A 19,941-nucleotide genomic window follows, 5' to 3' on the forward strand; every position below is an offset into this window, starting at 1 on the left:
TAAGTTTTACTTTCATTATAGTAGCTTAAAAATAAAAGAAGGGTGAAATGTAGGGAGCGGCTATAGGGTTAAGCCTCGGACTGACCTGTTGACAAAGCCACAAACAAGCCCCAGCTTAGAGGGAACAGCCCTCTTAGCATAATTAAGCTTGACCTTATGAAGAGCCTTAGATCTTATCTGGGTAGCTAATGGGCTGTGGGAGGTGCAGCAAGTGCTGTCAAAACAAGTGAAACTCACAAGAACATTGTAACTATGGTGACCACTACCTTGTTTACCTCTGGCTATAAAATAAAGACTCAGCTTGCTGTCTGGGTTCCTCTCTCTGGCCCCAGCCAGGCACAGGAGATTCACCTAGATCCAGCTTATTCTTTTTGCCTGTCTTTTCTAAATCCTTTGCCGCCTCCCCTCAGGCTCACCGAACTCTTGGCTGAGCTGGCCTGTCACAGGACATGATGGAGTTAATGAAGCCATTGCTCACATATGTTTCTGCTGAGACATCCACTTATCTTATCTTTATTGTGGGAGCCAATCCCTAGATGCAGTCTTAGAGACACTTGATCCATTGACTTGTGAAAGAGGCCCAGAATATACTAGCTCTGTCTGCAGAAGAATGAAGCCTCTACTTGGGACCCTTTACCTCTTGGGGATGCTGGTACCTAAAGGGCTGGGATATGATAGGTGAGTGGGAAGTGGGAAGAGGGACTGACTATTATGATTTAGACTAGAGGCCCAGTCGGGGGGTCTCTCAGCCCAGCCTGCATGTTCTCACAATCCTGGACCCCTCGGGTAGGGTCCAGTCCCATTGCAGCATGGCTCTGGTTCCCTGGAGCCTGCAGGTGGGGGGAGGGACCCAGCAGCCAGTCCAATGGCAGCATGGCTCCGTTCCCACACCTCCCTCCTGCCACTGAGGGCAGCCAGGACCCAGGACTGACTTCCACCGCGCCGGCCGGGACCCTAGCCTGGTGTTTGGTCTTCTAGGTCGTGACGGACCCTGGCTCTTTATATATTAGGATGGTCTGAATGGAAACTTTTTTTCGAGATAAATACAGCTGGATTATCCCCTCTCCCTACCCCAACACACCACTATAAGATGAAAATAATAAAGAACACTAAACTTTCATCATTAAACATTATTCTAATAATCTTTGAATAAATGAATAAATATCTAATAAACATTTCCTAGCACAATGTATGCTAAATACCAATAGAAATATCATGTTTTGTGATTGGGAAAAGGGAATTAGAGTAAAAAATTCTATGTCCTTCATTTACATAGTTTCTCATTAATAAATTACATTATTGTAATTAATAAGAAAAAATGCTTAAAATGTCTAAAACTACCAAATATTTCACTAAGAGATGGTTACTGTTAATATTTCTGAATAGCTATCTAGCTATTTATGTATATAATACTATTACCAAAATTTTTCAGTTAAATTGTATGATAAAAATTTTCCTATGACATTTATAATTTATTTAAAACACATTATAATTGAAAATAGTATTCCATCATTATTACCCTATAGAATATTTATTTGATTTCTACTTTATTTTCACAAATAATACCATTTTAAGTATTCAGCTATAGCAATTTTTTTTTTTGCAAAACTGAATATTTTCTTAATATAAATTATAAAAATTGTAATTACTGGGTCAAGAGCTGAGAAAATTGTAAGAATCTTGCTGCACATTGCCAAATTGCCTTCTAGAAAAGTTGTATCAGTCTACACTTCCAGCAACATTTTATAAAAGTGCTTTGTAAGTGTTTGCCAATTTAATAAGTTAAAATACCAACAGATGACCTATTTTACATTTTGTTGATTTAATAACGTTAAATATTTTGTCTTGTTTATTACTCATTTTATTAGTTTATAAACTATGCATTCATGCACATTTTTCTGTTCTTTTCTTATTCATAATGAATCATAACTTCTGTAAATATATATTTTAAAACTTTGTGTGTGTGGTATAGTTTTCATATAAATTATTATTTCCCTTGTTCATACATAACCCAGTATTTTGTTCATTTGGTAAACTCATCAAAGATTGTGTAGTTATAAAGTGTTTCCTCTTTTCTTTCATGGTTAAAATAATCTTGCACTAAACTTACTCTCACAGAACAAGTTTTTTTTGCCAAGACCATCTCTCTGACCTCAACTTAGCCCTTAGGTTCATAGACAATTTTATTTCAGGTATTAGAGAGTCAAGAATTTTTTTGTGATGTCAAAATCTGTTTGAACATTGCCTTCTTATTTTTTCCATCAGTTTACTTGGTTTCATATAGATACTGCATTTATCTTTCCTTCTAAGATTAGTTCTTTATTAGAGGCCCAATGCATGAAATTCGTGCAAGGGGCTCGGCCCTGGCAGCTACAGCGGCTTGCCTCAGCCCTTGCAGCCCGGGCTTCATCCAGAAGGTCATCCAAAAGGATGTCCGGAAGGTCGTTTGGCTGTCCAGTCTAATTAGCATACTATGCTTTTATTACTATAGATAATTTATAGACAAAGACTTACAGTTTTCACAAGGCTTTGACAGAAAAAAAACCATCCTTCTTAAACATATCAAGAGCCTTAAAACGTACACATTTGTTGACCTAGTATTCCTGCTTCTGCAAATCTACCGTAGACTGAAAAAATAAAAGTATGGAAAGAATTTATGCACTGAGATGTGGCCTTACTTATAATATAAACTACAGGCCCGATGCATGAAATTGGTGCATGGGTAGGGTCCCTAGGCCTGGCCAGCAATCAGGGCCATCTAGCTGCTGGCCAGGGGCCTTCCTTCATTTTATGCCGCCCCCTGGTAGTTAGCACATGTCATAGAGAGCAATTGGTCTCCCAGTCGAACTCCTGTGGGGATAATTTGCATATTTGGCTTTTATATATATAGATATCTGTGCCAGGCCAGCACAGCCAAGGGTTCGGTGAGCCTGAGGGGGGGCGGCGAAGGATGTAGAAAAGACAAAGAGAATAAGCTGGGTCTAGGTGGATCTCCTGTGGCTGGCAGAGGCCACAGAGAGAGACCCAGAGGGCAAGCTGAGCCTTTATTTTATAGCCAGAGGTAAACAAGGTAGTGGTCACCATAGTTACAATGTTCTTGTGAGTTTCACTTGTTTTGGCAGCACTTGCTGTACCTCCCACAGCCCATTAGCTACCCAGCTAGGATCGAGGGGGCAGCCATAAGGTCAAGCTTAATTATGCTAAGAGGGCTGTGCCCTCTAACCTGGGACTTGTTTGTGGCTTTGCCAACAGGTCAGTCTGAGGCTTAACTCTATAGCCGCTCCCTACAGATATCTTATCAAATATTATAATATTTGGAAACATCCTAAATGTTCCATATGAGGTTATATGCGTACTGACATATATAAGAATGAAATATTAATCCTTTAGAATAATGATTATGAAAAAATTTAATAGCACAGGAAAATGCATGTTTTGTGCTAAAGGAAGGATGCAGAATACAAAATGTAATGAAATACTTAGAAAAATATAAGAAAAAATATGCACCAAAATGGTAGTTAGTTATCTTTGTTGGTGATTTTTTTCCTTTCCCCGAACTATTCTTTATTTTTCAAATATTCTACAATGAAATGCAGTAAAGCATTTATTTAAAATAATAATCGCCAAGCCCAGGTTAAATTATGGAAGTGTTTGAGCTCAGGCAGTGGGACTCAGAGAGGACAGCTTCCAGTGGACAGCTCCTTGTGACTACACGGGAGGAAAACATTTCAGATCTGATACCCTGACCCTAATGGGCTGTTTTCATATTCATTCCTATTTGCTAATATAAAATGATGTCTATTTTTATATGTCTCTTACCAACTCAAAATATATATTAGCTGCCATTTTTAAACTTTTTATTCACTATGCCTAATATAATGATGTTCCACAAAATCTATAACAAAGATCACGAGCTGTGTAATCTTTGTTTTAAGATTATCTCATATATATCACATACTTCCAATAAAAGTAGAAATCATTGGGACTTAGCAGTATAAATCAAATGCCTTGAAAATGTTCATTCTCTTTGACCTACTAATTCTTCTTGGAATGTATCTCAAAGAAATCATCAGAAGTGAGCAAAATGATTTATGAAACAAGTCATTAAGTCCAGCATTACTTACACTAGCAAAAAACAAAAATATGAACTAGCTTTACTATCCAGCACAGATGATAATTATAATAATAAAAGGGTAATATGCTAATTAGACCGGACTTCTTCCAGACATCATTCTGGACGTACTTCCTGACGAAGCCAAGGCCAGAGGGAAGCAGCCAGGTCTGGTGCCTGCAAGTGGCTGAAGGAAGCCAGCCCAGGTCCCAGATGCCTGCTGGCGGCCAGAGGGGGGATGCCTGGGTCCTAGGTGCCAGAGGGAAGCCGGTGCTGGCATCCCGGGGAAGGAAGGCCTACTCTTGCATGAATTTTCGTGCTACGGGCCTCTAATATTTAAATAAATAATACTATGTAAAATATACTTACAATTAAATATTAGTAATTAAATATAATGTTTATAAAGAGTTTTTATGGGTTGGAGGTAATGTCTCTGGTAGAATACAGAATATAAAAGAGTGAATAGAAAATTAAATATAGATATAAAATCTGTACTGTGTTTAAGAAAAAAATAGCACAGATAAAAGACTGACAGGAAATATGTTGAAATATCAACTGTGCTTAACACAGAGATATGATTATTGAAGATTATTTTTTTCTCTTTTCTATTTCTCTCCTCCTTTTTTTTCTTTCTATGCTTTCTAAATTTTTTGGATAAGCATATGTTAATTTTGTAAGCAGGGAAAAACAGTTTGAAAATACTTTGCTAATGAAAGACTTATGAAACCATTCCTTACTAAGTATGTAAAATACAAAATTTGCCTCAATATTCATTAATGGTGGTGGGTGTTTTTTTTTGCTTCTTTATACATTCCAGTCAAAATTTCATCAGACATTCTTTGATCTTCAGTATTTATTAATAATGTATCCCAAAGGATCATTTTCTCTTAGACATTTATTAATTCTTATTCAAAAAGAATACACAAAGTACAATAATCTTTTCATTACATAGGTGAGATGAGACTAGTGATAATTTGGGGGATTAGCTATCTTTGTCCTTCCCTCTCTACATGTATTATGCATCACCCAAGAAATTGCAAAGAAATGGGGAACTGCCTTCTCTATATATACAATTTAGACACTGCCTGAACTAAGTATGTGGATTTGTGCTGTTAAATTATTGTGTTTCATTTCACGTAAAAGTGATAAGCACTTTTAATATCAGAAATCTTCACTTAAATTCCAGTTTACTTTTCTGCATATTACATGGACCCTGTCATTCAATGCTGGGCTTAGGAAACAACAAACGCACATATTTTGCAGACGTTTGCTGGAGGAAAGCCAAATGTTGGTGTTGTGGGTGTCCAATTACCTTTACTTTGTCCCTTCTATAGTGTGAAATTGCCAGGGAATGCTAGCCCCACGGAAACAGGAATTCACCAGGTACCAGCCCTGCTTTTCAGGGTTCTCCTCTCCTACCACCGAGAGGACAACTGTGATAAACACCCAAACGATTGCTGAACTGTATGAAGGAAGAAACAGGTTGCTCTGACATTGACCACCCCGGTCCCAACACTGTAGGGAAAGCATCGCCAATGACTTCATTTCCCCGGAGGACATGACAGGCAGGACAGCCAGTGCCAGGAGTGAGGAAGGCGAGGCCCAAAAAGATATCCTTCTCATTTGCTTCGTTCCCTCTCCTCTCCCCGTTCCCAAAAAACCACTAAAATTATTTTCTAGGGGCCTGATCATGCAAATATCATTTTGCCCTCTTCCTAGTTCAAATCACAGGTACACAATCTTAAAAATTAGACTAATGAATGTTTCATGCCTATTTTCTAGGATATAATAAAAATATAATTTAGCCCATGTTAACAAAATCTGTAGAAAGAAAGGAAAAACACCAGGAACCTGGGATCATAGTATTTACCTTCAGGAGATAAATGGCTTTTATCCTCCAGATGTCCTGCAATGCTTTCTACTACTTTTTCTACCAACCTTCCACCCCTCATGATATCCCAGTTTCTTCCCTGATTTCTGTCTGCCTTTCTTCCCTTTGCAGGTCGCAAGCACAACACAGACAAGAGGTTGTGGACAAGACAGCAACTCCATGGAGCAGCCTGGAGACCTATCCCTATAACAGATACCACCCCATGGGGGAGGTGAGCCAGGATACCTGGCAGGGGTTGGTGGTGGGCACAACCTACTTTAGGATGGGTGAGGATGGTTCACTGTTCATATCCATTGACTAGAGAGGCTCAAAATATGAGATTGAGATTTGCTTGGGCCTTGTGGTCAAGGAATTCCCAAACATTAGCGCCCATCTCCCCGCCCCCCCCGCCCCACACACACACCAACTACCACCATTGAAGCTATAGATCCTGGTACTCTGAAAGAAAAAGGCAAATCAATAACAAAAAGCAAAAGGAAGAAGAGAACACACCCACCAGTTTTGCTAGTGTGAACATGGACCAGAATTAACTCTTACTCTCCCTTGTCAATTCTTAGCCAGCTTAAGCAGGGCAGGGCAATGTGTGTATGGGTGTGGGGGTGTGGGGTGGAGAAGCCTTCTGACTCATGATTAGCTGAAAATGTGATATTTCTTGTGGGATGCAAGGGGCAGACTCAGCAGTTCTTTAGAGAAGAAAACTTTTTTCAAAGAAATCTTTATATTGCTACTAAGATAAGTTTGGTGATTTCCAAAACTAGTTACAGTAAAACATTAGCTACTATACATTCAAATGTGTGTGTGTGTGTGTGTGTGTGTGTGTGTGTGTGTGTGTGTTGGGGGGGGGAGTATATGTGACACTATGCAAAACTTTTTTGAAGTCTACACTTTAAAAAACAGAATTGCTGGATTAAAGGATACGCACATCTAAATTTTTATATGAATGTACAAGTTGCCCTCCAAACAGGCTTTACCACTATTTTTGCAATATCTGGGAATACACTAATATTTTCCAGACATTTTTTCAAATAGTACAAGAAAGATTTTAAAGTATAAGAGGTATCCTATCACATCCTGATGACTGTGATGACTTTTTAATGACTTATATTTGTGAATTCCAGTCGCTTTTATAGAATCCCAAGTTACTGACTTACAGGCAAATATGTAAGACCCTTCTTTTCTAAGCACGGTGTAAAACTTGTCATTAAATCAACATCTATTCAGGTCTGCCCAGTTTAATCTAAATGATTAACTTGAGCTTGATTTAGAAACTTCTGTTGGCATGTTCTATGAAGGTCTTATCCAACTCTTCTCTAAACTTGGAACCACAGACATTAGCAAAGGATATTGTTGAGATCCGTAAAGACTGAAGAAAATCCCACAAAATAAGCCTGACCTTAAATTTCTGGCATGATTGGGTGTCACATGGAAGCTAAGTCGCCTGGCCCTTTGAAGGAGGTGTGGTTGCTACAGTGTTTCTGAAGTTCTCAGTAACTTCTTTGTAAGGTTCAATCGAGTATCTTAAGACTTATGGCAGAGTAGTACTTTAAAGAAAATGGGAGAGGGTAGGTAATAATTTATTGGTTTCATAGTCTAGCTTGTTTAACACACAACTGTTGTAATGTAGAACAAAAAGTACAGAATGAGGTATCTTAATGAGAGAAGCCGTTATCTTAATTAGAGGTGCGCAAACAATCTTCTGATTGATAGCTGCAGTCCTCCCTGGCTGTTTCAGATCTATCAGTGGATGAGCCTGATAAGCGAGAAGTACCCGGAAGTGGTGACACAGCATTTCCTAGGAATGACCTATGAGACGCGGCCCATGTATTATTTGAAGGTGAGTGAGAAGGCTGAGAACTGCCTCACCGAGGAAGAGGGGTCTCTCCCACCGAATCCAGCGATATTTGTTTACTATTCAGCAGCTCTAGTCAGAAATGTAGACAAGATTAAGTGAGGCAATGCAGAAAGACTGCCTTTTCCACCCAAACGGGCTTTTAAAATTCAAACCTCGTAAAGGCATTAATTATCTGGTTGGAATCAAGTTCCAGGGTAAAGAGAATTTGGAATGGTTGGGTGGGACCGTGGAGGAGAACTTGCAAATAGTAAGGCCCCGAAAGAGAAGGGCTTAGTCCTTTGTGGCCTCCATGCTCGGCCTCCCTCATTCCCACTAAGACCGAGGGACTTAGAATCCTCGGTTATGGAGCTGGACAGGGCCTCAGACATTTGGTTGAGGGCTGGCTCTGTGAAGGCCTGCTTACCTCCATGCCTGCAGAGAGTTGGGAGAGGACAGACTCTGTACGGGGAAATCCCCGACTCATACGTCAGCCAGAGCCCGTTCACCTTTCATGTGTATCTTGAGTTTTTAAAATATATAGTGTTCTTTTGAAAAACATTTAAACATCATAGAAAATCTTTAGTTTTGGTTCTTTCATTTTATAATGGAGGAAACCAAAACCCATTGAGGTGAAGTAACTTGTACAAGGTCACACAGCCAGATAACAGCATAGCCACGGGGATAACCCAGTCTCCAGCTCCCCTATCTGGCTTTTGGTGGGGGACATGAGGACTCAGCACGTGGTCCTAAGCACAACGGCCAAGGTCACAGACAGGAGAGCAAGAGTCGCCGAGGAAGAGTCATATTGCGTGTACCTCTGCCAGCATCCTTGCCTCATGCTTGAAACCACGCAGTGGAGTAAGAAAGGGAATAAAAACCTGATAACTTTGCACAGTGGCTTACAATCGTAAGTGACTGTTTGGTAATAGAGCACCGATGTTCCCTCCAGATCAGCCAACCATCCAATAACCCCAAGAAGATCATGTGGATGGACTGTGGAATTCACGCCAGGGAATGGATTGCCCCTGCTTTTTGCCAATGGTTTGTGAGAGAAGTAAGTGTCTTTCGCTTCCTCATAATGGTTAACTACCCCACAAAATACCTGTCATGTCTTGGCTATGTAGAAAGCCTGCTTCATTCACATGTTGGCATGGCAACTCTCTACTGAGCTACTCCTTCTCCCCAAGGGAAATGGAATTAATGAGTATCTTCGCTGAAAAGTGAGGTATTCTGATTTCTTTCCAGTACATTCAAGATGATTTTTATTGGAAGACAAACATATCTAAATGCAGAAGAAACTACGTCTTGGAAGTCAGAGATGAGTGATCCTGGCTCTGCCTTTTCAAATAGAATTGGGCAAATTTTCTAACACTAGAACTCCTACTTCTTCACCTGTGAAAGGGAGTGTAAAATGACTATTTCAGGGGTCTGTTGTGTGGATTAAGAGATTAGCATATGAAAAATACCTAGCCCAATGAAATTTTGCTTATTACCTATACCCCTCCCTTGAAGGGAATAAAGAACCTTTAAAAGTAATATAGACAGAGAAGCATCGATCAGACCATCAAACCTCAGAAGGAAGGTAGGGGAGGATGGGGGTAAGGGGGAGAGATCAACCAAAGGACTTGTATGCATGCATATCCAATGGACACAGACACCCAGGGGGTGAGGGCATGAGTGGGGAGGGTTGGCGGGCATTGGGGGGATAAGGACACATATGTAATACCTTAACTAATAAAGAAAAAAATTATTAAAATAAAAAAATAAATAAAAGTAATATATATGTTTTGTCAGTCTTTTCAGAAACCCAAACATAAGGAATTTAACGCACAACAAGTTCTCAAGTGGTTCCTAGGCCAACAGCATCCACATACCTGGGATCTTGTTAGAAAATCCACTTCTCAGGCTCCACCTCAGACATAGTGAATTAGGGGTGGGGAGTGGATGGGTGTGGAGCTAGGAAATCTGTGTTTTAACAAGTCCTCCAGGCGATTATGATGTACACTGATGTTTGAGAACCACCACCATAACCAAGAGGCTACTGAGGCTGATTGGAGAGTAGAGGTTGTGGTCATCTCTTATGATTACATTGAAATCACTTTAAAAATTAAAAGAGAAAAGACCTCTTTCTAGGATGTTTCCAAATTTTTCTCTCTTACATTTCCAGATTCTACAAAACTATCAAGACAACTCAAGGATAAGAAGGCTCCTTAAGAACCTGGACTTCTACGTGCTTCCAGTGCTTAACATAGATGGCTATATCTACACTTGGACAACGGTGAGTACATCGAGTTTGGTCCTGGGAAGACTTCATAAACTAGATATTGACTCAGGTTCATTTTTCTGACCTTAGTCGTTGCAGTTATAAAAGGTTTTGTGGCCACGGGAGGAAAGAAATGCTGTTTGAGATAAAACTCAACCTAAGATATTTAAGCCAACTAACTATCTAAGGTCCACTGAAGAAGCCTTTTTAGAGTTGAAATCCAACACATTTTGTTTTGACATATTCCCAGTTTTCCAACCAGACAAATTTTCTCTAACTCCATCTCCTTGAAGTTTGTGAGTTGCTTGGCACGTGATTGGGTTTATATTGGTATAAAATTCCTACATCACTCTGTCTCCACCTCTAGGAGCACAAGGGACACAAATGATGTGTAATACTAACCCAGCCTTCATTTTTCATTGTGATCATTCACACTGGGGGCAAACTTTTCATAAAGCTTTTCATTTAGTGGACAACTTCTTTATAATGCTTCTAAAGCAAATTTACTCCACAAATAAGAGCCTCTGTTTCTAGAGAATATTCATTCCTGCCCAGCCTCCTACACTCCCTCAATGCCCCTCATGGGACCCCCATATCTGCAATAGCCTTTCACCCAGTATGTGAATGAAGCCCTCCCCTCTGAGCTTGTCTGGCAAAACGTGTCTAACCTCATCTCCACACATCAGCCTCCTGCCTCCCAAGCCTTGCAGAGACCGATGCTGACACATCTGGAACAGCCTTGCTCCATCTGCCGAGCTATTTCCCTCTCATCCTGTATCACTTGGGCCTAAAAAATGATTCTCTGTTCACATCCACCAAACACTGCTAATCTGCTCGTGAGGAAAAAGCTAAACGACTCCCTCCAATTTGGAGATGTACAATATTCCTGTTACTGGGGGTTGGTAGCCTATCTGTAAGACTAAACTTTACACGTGCAAGCTTCATCATGCTAAAGGCAAGTTCTTCCAGACAATCCCAGGGATGGTTTTTCATATATGAGGACCACCCATCATTACTAACACTGTGATTTATGAGACCTTAGAATGGCAACATCCTATGTTCCTCTGCACAGGATCGGCTTTGGAGGAAATCCCGTTCATCCCATAACAATGGCACATGTTTTGGGACAGATCTCAACCGAAATTTCAATGTATCCTGGTGTAGTAAGTATATGTTTAGTAGATAAATTGGTGAAGAAAAAATGGAGAAGCCATGAAAGAGGTGAATTACTAGAGATATAACTTTTGAAAAGAGACAGCTAAGGTTGCTGGGATTCCTGTCCTGTGTGTTCCCTCTAAAGGGATGATGTTAAAAAGCAGCAACATTCAAGTACAGGACTTTCTTTAAGGGAGATTGGCTAACTGAGGGCAAGGAAGGCCTACACCAGTGTGACTACGTTTGAAACCCGTTGCTTTGTTTCAAAATATATGAATTATCATAAAGAGAAGAAAAAGCAGAGAATGGACCTTGCAGTTTATTTTACAGCAGGAGGGCAGACGTAAGCAAGGTCAACATTTTGTTCTCCTGAAGGCATTTTCAGGTTTCTGAATCTCAACATGCCCAATGAATTGGAAGGAAATAACGAGGTAGGAATGGTTAAGAGCAGTCCGGATTAAAAACCAAATGACAAGAGTTAAAATTCAGACTTAGTGACTGTGCAATCTTGGAAAAATTGCTTCATTCCCCTGTTTGAGTTTCCTCTTATTTAAAATGTGGCCCGTAGTAATAGCATCCTATCGGTAGGTTGTTGTCCTATGGGCATTAAATGAGATGCCACATAGGACTTGCAAAATAGCTCTAAGGAGACTCAAAGCAGTAAGACAGTGAGAGAGAAACTTAGGCCAACAAGACTATGTCAGAGTCTGACCTTAGGAACCTGAGAACTGGTTCCCAACCATTTGTTTTGTGACCCAGCTCAAGTTTAAGTTCACGATGACCGAAAATGCCATTCCATTTTACATCTTTCTTCCCAGGCCACGTAAGCATGGGGCTGACTTTCAAACCCAAATGTCAGCCCTTCTGCCTTTCTGAGCTCCTCCTTGAATGACGATCCAAGTTGACTCATTTAACCGGAACTAACTGAGACAAGCAAGATCAAGCCCCAAGTCCACCCTCAGGTGCCCTGAGTAAGGATGACTCCTTACCCTCTGTGGACTCTAAACAGATCATGATGCCTTCTTTGTGGTTCCCTGTATATTCCAGGTATTGGCGCATCTAAGGACTGCCAAGATTTAACATTCTGCGGGACAGAACCAGTGTCTGAACCTGAAACTAAAGCTGTTTCCAGCTTTATAGAGAGCAAGAAAGAGGACATTGTGTGCTTCCTGACCATGCACTCTTATGGGCAGCTCATTCTCATGCCTTATGGCTACACCAAAAATAAACCCAGTAACTACAAAGAACTGGTAAGGCCTGCGCACCGAAGGCTTTAGACGAGAAACCTCGGTAGAACCCCTGCTTTCCTCTCCCTGATTTCTGTTTCCTAGATTTTTGGCTCCAGCCCTGCTTGTTCTCTCTGTTCTTTCTTATTTTATCTCTCCTGCTTTTTACACCTTGCTAGCCGCCTGCCGGGAAGGTTTCAGGTTAAATGCTGCTTTACTTTCATTAATTAACTACCTGTTTCACAAAATGTCAAGTTGGGAGACATCTTAGGTATTTGTCTATAATATAAATGAGATGATTATGTTAATAATCTGCAGGAACGTGCTCTCATTGTTGTCAATTCTCTTGAAGCTCCGTTCAGCAATTATGGCTTTTGAACCGTGCTTTAAAGAACTCGCCAGCTGTGAGTGGAATATGGTGTATCTAAAATAACATGGCTAAATAATATCTGCGCTCTTCTCTGCTAAACACAATGCTTTATTTTCTTCTGAATGAATGCTTGTAGTACTTGCCTAGGAGTATTGTAAGGGGACGTGCCAGTGGAACCCAGGCCCGGGCAGGGAACGTGAGCTTCATCTCACCCCGGTCCTTCTCTGAGCTGTGTTTACCTGACCATCAGTGGGTGGAATTGCTGAAAAGAACTAGGCTCTTCGCTCTTTGGTGAACCTGAGGACAACAGACAAAGGCCAAGGGAGAGTAAATTGAGGATTGTAATATTTATATCTGTTTTAAAAATTATTTTTTCATCTTTCATTGTAATAAAATACATATAACATAAAACTTACTATCTTAACTTTTAAGCAGTTATGTATTCACATTATTATGCAACGTTTTATCTCTGAAACTTTTTATCTTGCGTAATTGAAACTCTATACCATTAAACAACAGTCCCTGACCTTTTGCCCCTGGAAATCACCATGCTTCTTTCTTTTTCTGTGAGTTTGATTGCTCTAGCTATCTCATCTCCATGGAATCGTACATTATCAGTCTTTTTGTGACTGGTTTATTTCACTTGGCATGATGTTCATGTTGTATGTTGTATCATGTGTCAAAATTTACTTCCTTTTTAAGGCTGAATAATATTATATTGTATGTATAGATCACATTTTCTTAGTTCATTAGACAAATGATTTGTGATCAATGGACATCTGAATTGTTTTCACTTTTTGGCTATTTTGAAAAATGCTACTATGAAGATAGGAGTACAATATCTCCTGAAATCTCCCTTTCAGTCTTTTTGGGTATATAACCAGAAGTGGATGCAGCATATGGTAATTCTATTTTTAATTTTTTGAGGAACCGTCAAACTGGTTTCCATAGCAGTGACACCATTTTCCATTCCCATCAACAATGTGCAAGGGTTCCAAATTTTCCACATTCTGATCACCACTTGTTATTTTATGCTTATCTTTTTTATTTTTTTTAAATAAATTATCCATTATCAATAAATGCCAGGATGGATGGGAACTAAGCTTATTCTATTCTTAAGACCACAGAGGCCTGGGCACCCATGAGTTCTCTCACACATCCTGTCCCTCTCCCACTGGAGCATGGCCCATAAAACACCTCTGGGCAGAAAAAAGAAAAACCGCTATAGAGCCTTGCTGACGGGAGCCTTTCCCCCAGGAGTCAAAAATATCTAGCAGTACTCCAATATTTTTCAACATTTTTGGACAGTTGTATTATGTGATCACTAGAGGCCCGGTACATGAAATTCATGCACGGGTAGGGTCGCTAGGCCTGGCCAGCAATCAGGACTGATTGGGGCCTTCCAGTTGCCGGCTGGGGCCTTCTGGCTGCCTGCAGGGGCCTTCTTTCTTCTGCACCGCCCCCTGGTGGTCAGCACATGTCATAGCGAGTGATATAACTCCTGGTATCCCTGTGGAACTCCCAAGGGGACACTTTGCATATTAGCCTTTTATATATATAGATTTTGCAAGATGTGGGAATAATGAACATTTGTCTTGGACTTTACAATTTACAAAGAGATTTTACAGCCATTCTCCCATCTGACCCTCACGACAATATAATAAGTTCACTTTGGAGATGTGGAAATTGAGACCTTGAGTTAGTTCTGTTCCTAGAGCTCCTATAGATAGTGAATGGTGGGGCCAGGGCTGGAACACACCTCTCAGACTCCAGAGGTCACATTCATCTGACTGCCTCACCCTGGCTCAGAAATGTCTACAACTTCTACGAATTGTATCCATTTAGATTCTTATTCCACTATGTCCTATTTCTTCCTCACTTCTTGGCCCTAGAAGTTCCATTTCTTCCTTTAAGAGGTCTGCAGAAACAGAGTTTTCAGATGAGAAGCCCAGAACCCTCCGTATTCTCCAGTTTCTGTGAAATTTGTCATGGCTGTCTACTTTCTACTGAAAGAGATCTGTGACAAACACAAATGAACCACCAAAGACAGGCCATTATAGATCTTTGATGGGACAGGCCTTGCACTAGCAGAGAAAAAGAGGCCCATTATACCCCAGTATTTTTCTAGGGAATTTCATTCCCTTCTTGGTTCATCAAAACAGATACTACGTGACCATTTTGCAAGGTTTGTGCTGCTGATTAACCATCTGGTTAGAGCCCTCTGGCCATAGGCTAGAGGGGGCAAGAAGGCAGGAGGGCCCTGGGGCCCTGTGGCCCTGAGATCACCATTACTGGAAGGTAACTAATGCTACTAGTAAGCTTGGAATTACAGACAACCTTTTAGTACTACGTGCAGAAATTGGCACACTGAGTTAATTATGTACCTCTTACAGTCTCAGGTGCTGAAGAATTAGCATGAACACTTATCTCAAGAATTTTCAATAAAAAGACAGTGTAAAAAATTTCCCACCTTTTCTCAACCTAACTGAAGCTGGCTAGCAGTGGTTTTAGGTTCTTATGAGTAAGCTTTGACAAAGTGCACACAGACACAGAATCAAGCCAACTGTTCAAGGAGGTTTCCACTTCTACTATTATTTACAACTACCAAGTCTGGTAATTAATCTCTATATATTTACAAAACCAAAAATGTGTAGAAATCATGATAAATATTATGCTGCATGATAGACAACTTGGCAATCATTATGTAGGGGAAACATGACTATATATAGCCCTGTTTTAAACTGCTCTGAAATTAGAATAGCTATAAGAATTCTAATGTTTTAGGTACTGACATTCTTTCCATTTGAACTCTTCCCATACCAACCCTGTATCCTATCCCAAACTCCATCCTCCCACATACATGCCAGGGCCTTAATCAACCACCTTAGAAGACTATTGTCATAGTCCATTTCAGAGGTAATGGGACTGATATAAGATGATGGCACTGGTAATAAAACTTGGCAGTTACTATTTAAAAAAAGAAGAGTCAAAGATGATTTTACATGTGTTTGGAGGAACATGATAAGCCAGAAATATGAAAATCCCTCACTTACTGGGTTTGAGTGTGTTGAGTCTGAAGTACCAGCAGACTACCTAGGTATAGATGTCCAACCGGAAGTGAGAAAGATTGTCTGGAGCTCTCAAGATGGATTTGGACAAAATACCAAACCCTATGGATTTTTTATTTTACTTTTAACACCAGATATCTGTCTCTGCATTTCCCACCTCCAGATACAAGTTGGACAGAAGGCAGCAAATGCACTGAAAGCAAAGCATGGAACCAATTATAGAGTTGGATCGAGTGTAGATATTTTATGTAAGTATCTTTTTTTCTCGCTTCTTCAATAGTCTCTGAGGCACAAAAGAAGTCAGTGGACTTTGGGGAGTGGAATGAACGGAAGAGGGAGAGAAGAGTTCCTCAACAGGAATTTCTACAAATCAAAATGTCCCAAGATAAAAGGGAGTCTGTTCCAATCCAGAATTATATTCTCTAGGGATAAGGTGTGAACTCAAAGAAAAACTTAATATGCTGGCTAAGACCAGAACCCCCCCTGGCTTCAGTTAAAAAGAGCTGGCAGGGAGAAGACACAGGAGTTAACAGGAAGAATGTTTTCCAGTGATGCTTGGTCAGTTGATTCAGTTCCCAAAGAGCCCATCAGGCAAAGAAAACAGAGCAGGTGGGGCCTGGAGAAAAGATCTAAAAAAGGAAAGAATTTAGTTGAAAGAAGTGTGCACTGGTTTTTCCCACCGCCACCCTCCTCCTCCACCCACCAGAGGACCACCTAGATAGTATTTGCATAATATTTTCCTGATGGTCATTTTGTTCCTGTTCCTTTATATGTCGGTTTACTCTTGTCTTAACATATTAGATGGTTCATTCTTTGATGCAGCTCAGAAACTTTAACCAAACCTTTGCTATGTACCAGGCATAATCCTAGGTGCTGTGGGGAGGGTAGAGGGTAGGGAGACAGAGAGGTCAAACAAGATGTAATCACTGACCTACGGGGGCTTAATGTCAAGGAGAGGGAGAAGACAGCTATCCATGACACCCTCACATGGAGTTGTTTGTTTTTTTGGATTGAACCTTTATCCCGGAAATGGCTTATAGAAATCTGTGCTTTCACTGTACAATCTTTAACTCTGCCTTCACGGTTTCATTTGTAGATGCCACATCAGGGTCTTCAAGAGACTGGGCTCGCGACATTGGGATCCCCTTCTCATACACATTTGAGCTGAGAGACACTGGTAGATACGAATTTGATCTGCCAGAAGCTCAGATTCAAGCCACCTGTGAGGAGACCATGGCGGCTGTGCTCTCCATCCTGGATGACGTATATGAGAAATACTGGTCCTCAAACAGTGCTGGAAGGGTGACATCGACCACCTTGGTGCTGAGCCTGCTGATGTCCTTCAGGTCTCTTTTCTAAGTACATCCCACCCAGGCCTGCTCAGCCCCTATAACTTGATATGGTTGCAGAGAATGTGTTTGTCTGTGGCCATAGAGGAACCAAATAATTTAACTAAAAATGTTTTCTATTTCAATAAAGATAAGTCATGTTTGAATTGTAATGTTTGGTTTGCTCGTCATTAATTTCTTATTACTTAAAAAGAGTATAATATTAGTTAGTTATTGCGACAGTAATGCTGCAAACCAAACCACACTAAAACTCAATGGCTCGTGAATCTATAGGTCAGTTAGGGTCAGCTTTGCTGATCTTGGCTGTGTTCACTTATACATCTGTGGTCAGTTTCAGGGCAGCTTCCCTGAGGTTTAGAGATTTTTTTTCCCTTATCTAAATTATTTGAAAATTTGCTTGTGCCTTCAAAACAAAAGATAAGTTATATAATAAGAAAGTAAGTTATATAATCCTTCTATATAGCTGTTGCTGGTTGTTGCTTTTTTATTTACTTATTCAAACAAAAATTTTTAGAATCTACTAAGTAGATTTTGTTAAGCTCTGGGGTTATAGTGGTGAATAAGGTGGACATAGTTCCTGTCCTCTTGGAATTTCTATCCCAATGGGGGTGGTAGCCATAAATAATTGGAATGGACACACTGTTGCAGCTCAGGAGGCCATAATAATCTCGAACACAAGTAAATAAACTAAACATTGAAGCTTGTGACAGGTGCTATGAGAGAAATGATGAGTAATTAGAGAGGTGAGCAAGGGCCAGATTGTGTATTTACAGGTACACAGGCATTTAATTGTGCTATCTTGTCCTATTAAACCGCAAGTATTCTTAATGTAGCATCATTTCCTATGCATCCCTATGTGACACCTTGAAATGGTGCTAAGCACTTGTCAGGCTTTGAACAAATGTTGTAGCTGTGACTGACTGACAGGGCATCCTTGGGTGTTCAGTCACCCATTTCCAAATTTCCTTGCTGGTCACAGTCACAATATACTTCTTGTTGTAACCCTTTTATTGCCTTTCTTTGTCTTCTTTATTTCTTCGCACTTTGCCGTGTGTGGCTGATAGGGTCAGAAAGGAAAATGTCAGGGGCAATGAGGCTTAATGAATCAGAGACCAGCTATTTACATAAAAATGCCAACTCCACAACCATAGCATTGTCAGGAGAAAAGGGTTGGGTTCCTTCAATGGTCTGCCAGGAGAGAAAAAAGTAGTGTGGCCACCAATGTCATGTTGAAGAAGAAAACAGGGAGCTGTGCCTAGAGATTCCGGTTATGAGTTTTAACCTAGCCAGTGTTTTAGTTTCTAAGACGGTCTCTTAACAATTTGGACCTCTGAGTACTATAGGAGTTCTGATTTACAAAGCTTAATTCGTGTCTAAAGACTAGGCCTATGGCCAAATAAAGTTGGAAGAGAACAGATGGAAATGCAAGTGATCAGCTTACCTACAACCTCCCACATGGATTCTTTCAAGAGGCTAGGACACATCATAACTTTCTTGGGGGACTTCACAAGGCTATAGATATGGGAAACTAAGGACCATGGCATGTTTTTTTTACTTCCTGTGATACGATCCTCAAAGCAAAGATAGGTAGGTGATGAATGACCATACTGATCTTTCTTATGGATGTTTTCAACTTCTTGGTCTTAAACAGTAATGGTTTGGGAGAATTTCACAACTGTTGCAACTAACATATTCTTGAGAGTATTCTGTGTTGTGGCTTTCTGAGATTCAACTTCACCCCACTTTAAAGCTAAGAAGTTAGCTTGTTGCTGTTTCATGGATGTTAGAAGACATGAGACTCCTGAGTCAGAGACAAAGGACCTTATTATTCATAGTCCAGGAAGCAGCATGAGCATCAGCATGTTTATATTGGTTCCTCTTGCTCCCAAGTTCAAAGCAGGTGATACCAAGAGCCCAGGTAATATCTGCAAATGCAGTGAGTTATGTTACAGGAGAGAACCACTGAGCTCAAGGACTTCACTATTTTTACTTTTATATATTTTTATTGATTTCAAAGAGGAAGGGAGAGGGAGAGGGAGAGATAGAAACATCAATGATGAGAGAGAATCATTGATTGGCTGCCTCCTGCATGCCCCCTTCTGGGGACCAAGCCCACAACCCGGGCATGTGCCTTTGATCAGAATCGAACCCGGGACCCTTCAGTCCATAGGCCGATGCTCTATTCACTGAGCTAAACCGGTAGGGCTTCACGGCTCCAATGGGATACACTGCCCAAATTACTACTTAAAAATGATTTTGAATCTCAGAATATTTGACACGTCAGTATAGATGCTCAGAAGACTAAGTGGGATATTCTGCTCATGTGCTCTGAAATCGCGACCTAAAATATGAGCAAGTATTCTCTCTGTAAATAGTGAACATTGGTCACTGTAATGTATTGCTACAGTTGCAACCGCCTTCTCTGCCCAATTTCTTATTCTTCCATCATGTCATCTCATTAATAGTTTGCACATTTGTTTGTCTACATTAATCCACTCAGCCTTTGGAGGGACAAGCTGAGTTTTTAAGGCAACAATAGTGGCCCTTTGTTAAGTTGCCATGATACAACATAGATAAGAACTTGGGTTTTAAAGCCAGGCTACTTTGGTTCAAATTCCAACCTTGCTAGTTTGGGTTCTAGCTCTTCACCCTTTCCTATGTCCACTTTGCCATGATT

General features: G+C 40.4%; 1 protein-coding gene across 1 annotated transcript; it reads left to right on the forward strand.

Moving 5' to 3' along the window:
- Nucleotides 1-610: 610 nt before the first annotated feature.
- On the forward strand, nucleotides 611-17,391 carry CPO (carboxypeptidase O). The gene is made up of 9 exons (XM_070423290.1): nucleotides 611-678; nucleotides 6,114-6,213; nucleotides 7,735-7,836; nucleotides 8,783-8,887; nucleotides 10,001-10,111; nucleotides 11,169-11,259; nucleotides 12,299-12,501; nucleotides 16,079-16,163; nucleotides 17,012-17,391. Exons 1-9 carry the CDS (start codon nucleotides 611-613, stop codon nucleotides 17,272-17,274), a joined length of 1,128 nt encoding a protein of 375 aa, XP_070279391.1. The 3' UTR covers nucleotides 17,275-17,391.
- The last annotated feature ends 2,550 nt before the right edge of the window (nucleotides 17,392-19,941 follow it).

The sequence above is a fragment of the Myotis yumanensis genome, unplaced genomic scaffold, assembly GCF_028538775.1.
Source record: "Myotis yumanensis isolate MYYU_CA2020_CCGP unplaced genomic scaffold, mMyoYum1.0.hap1 SCAF_8, whole genome shotgun sequence".
Taxonomy (NCBI): domain Eukaryota; kingdom Metazoa; phylum Chordata; class Mammalia; order Chiroptera; family Vespertilionidae; genus Myotis; species Myotis yumanensis.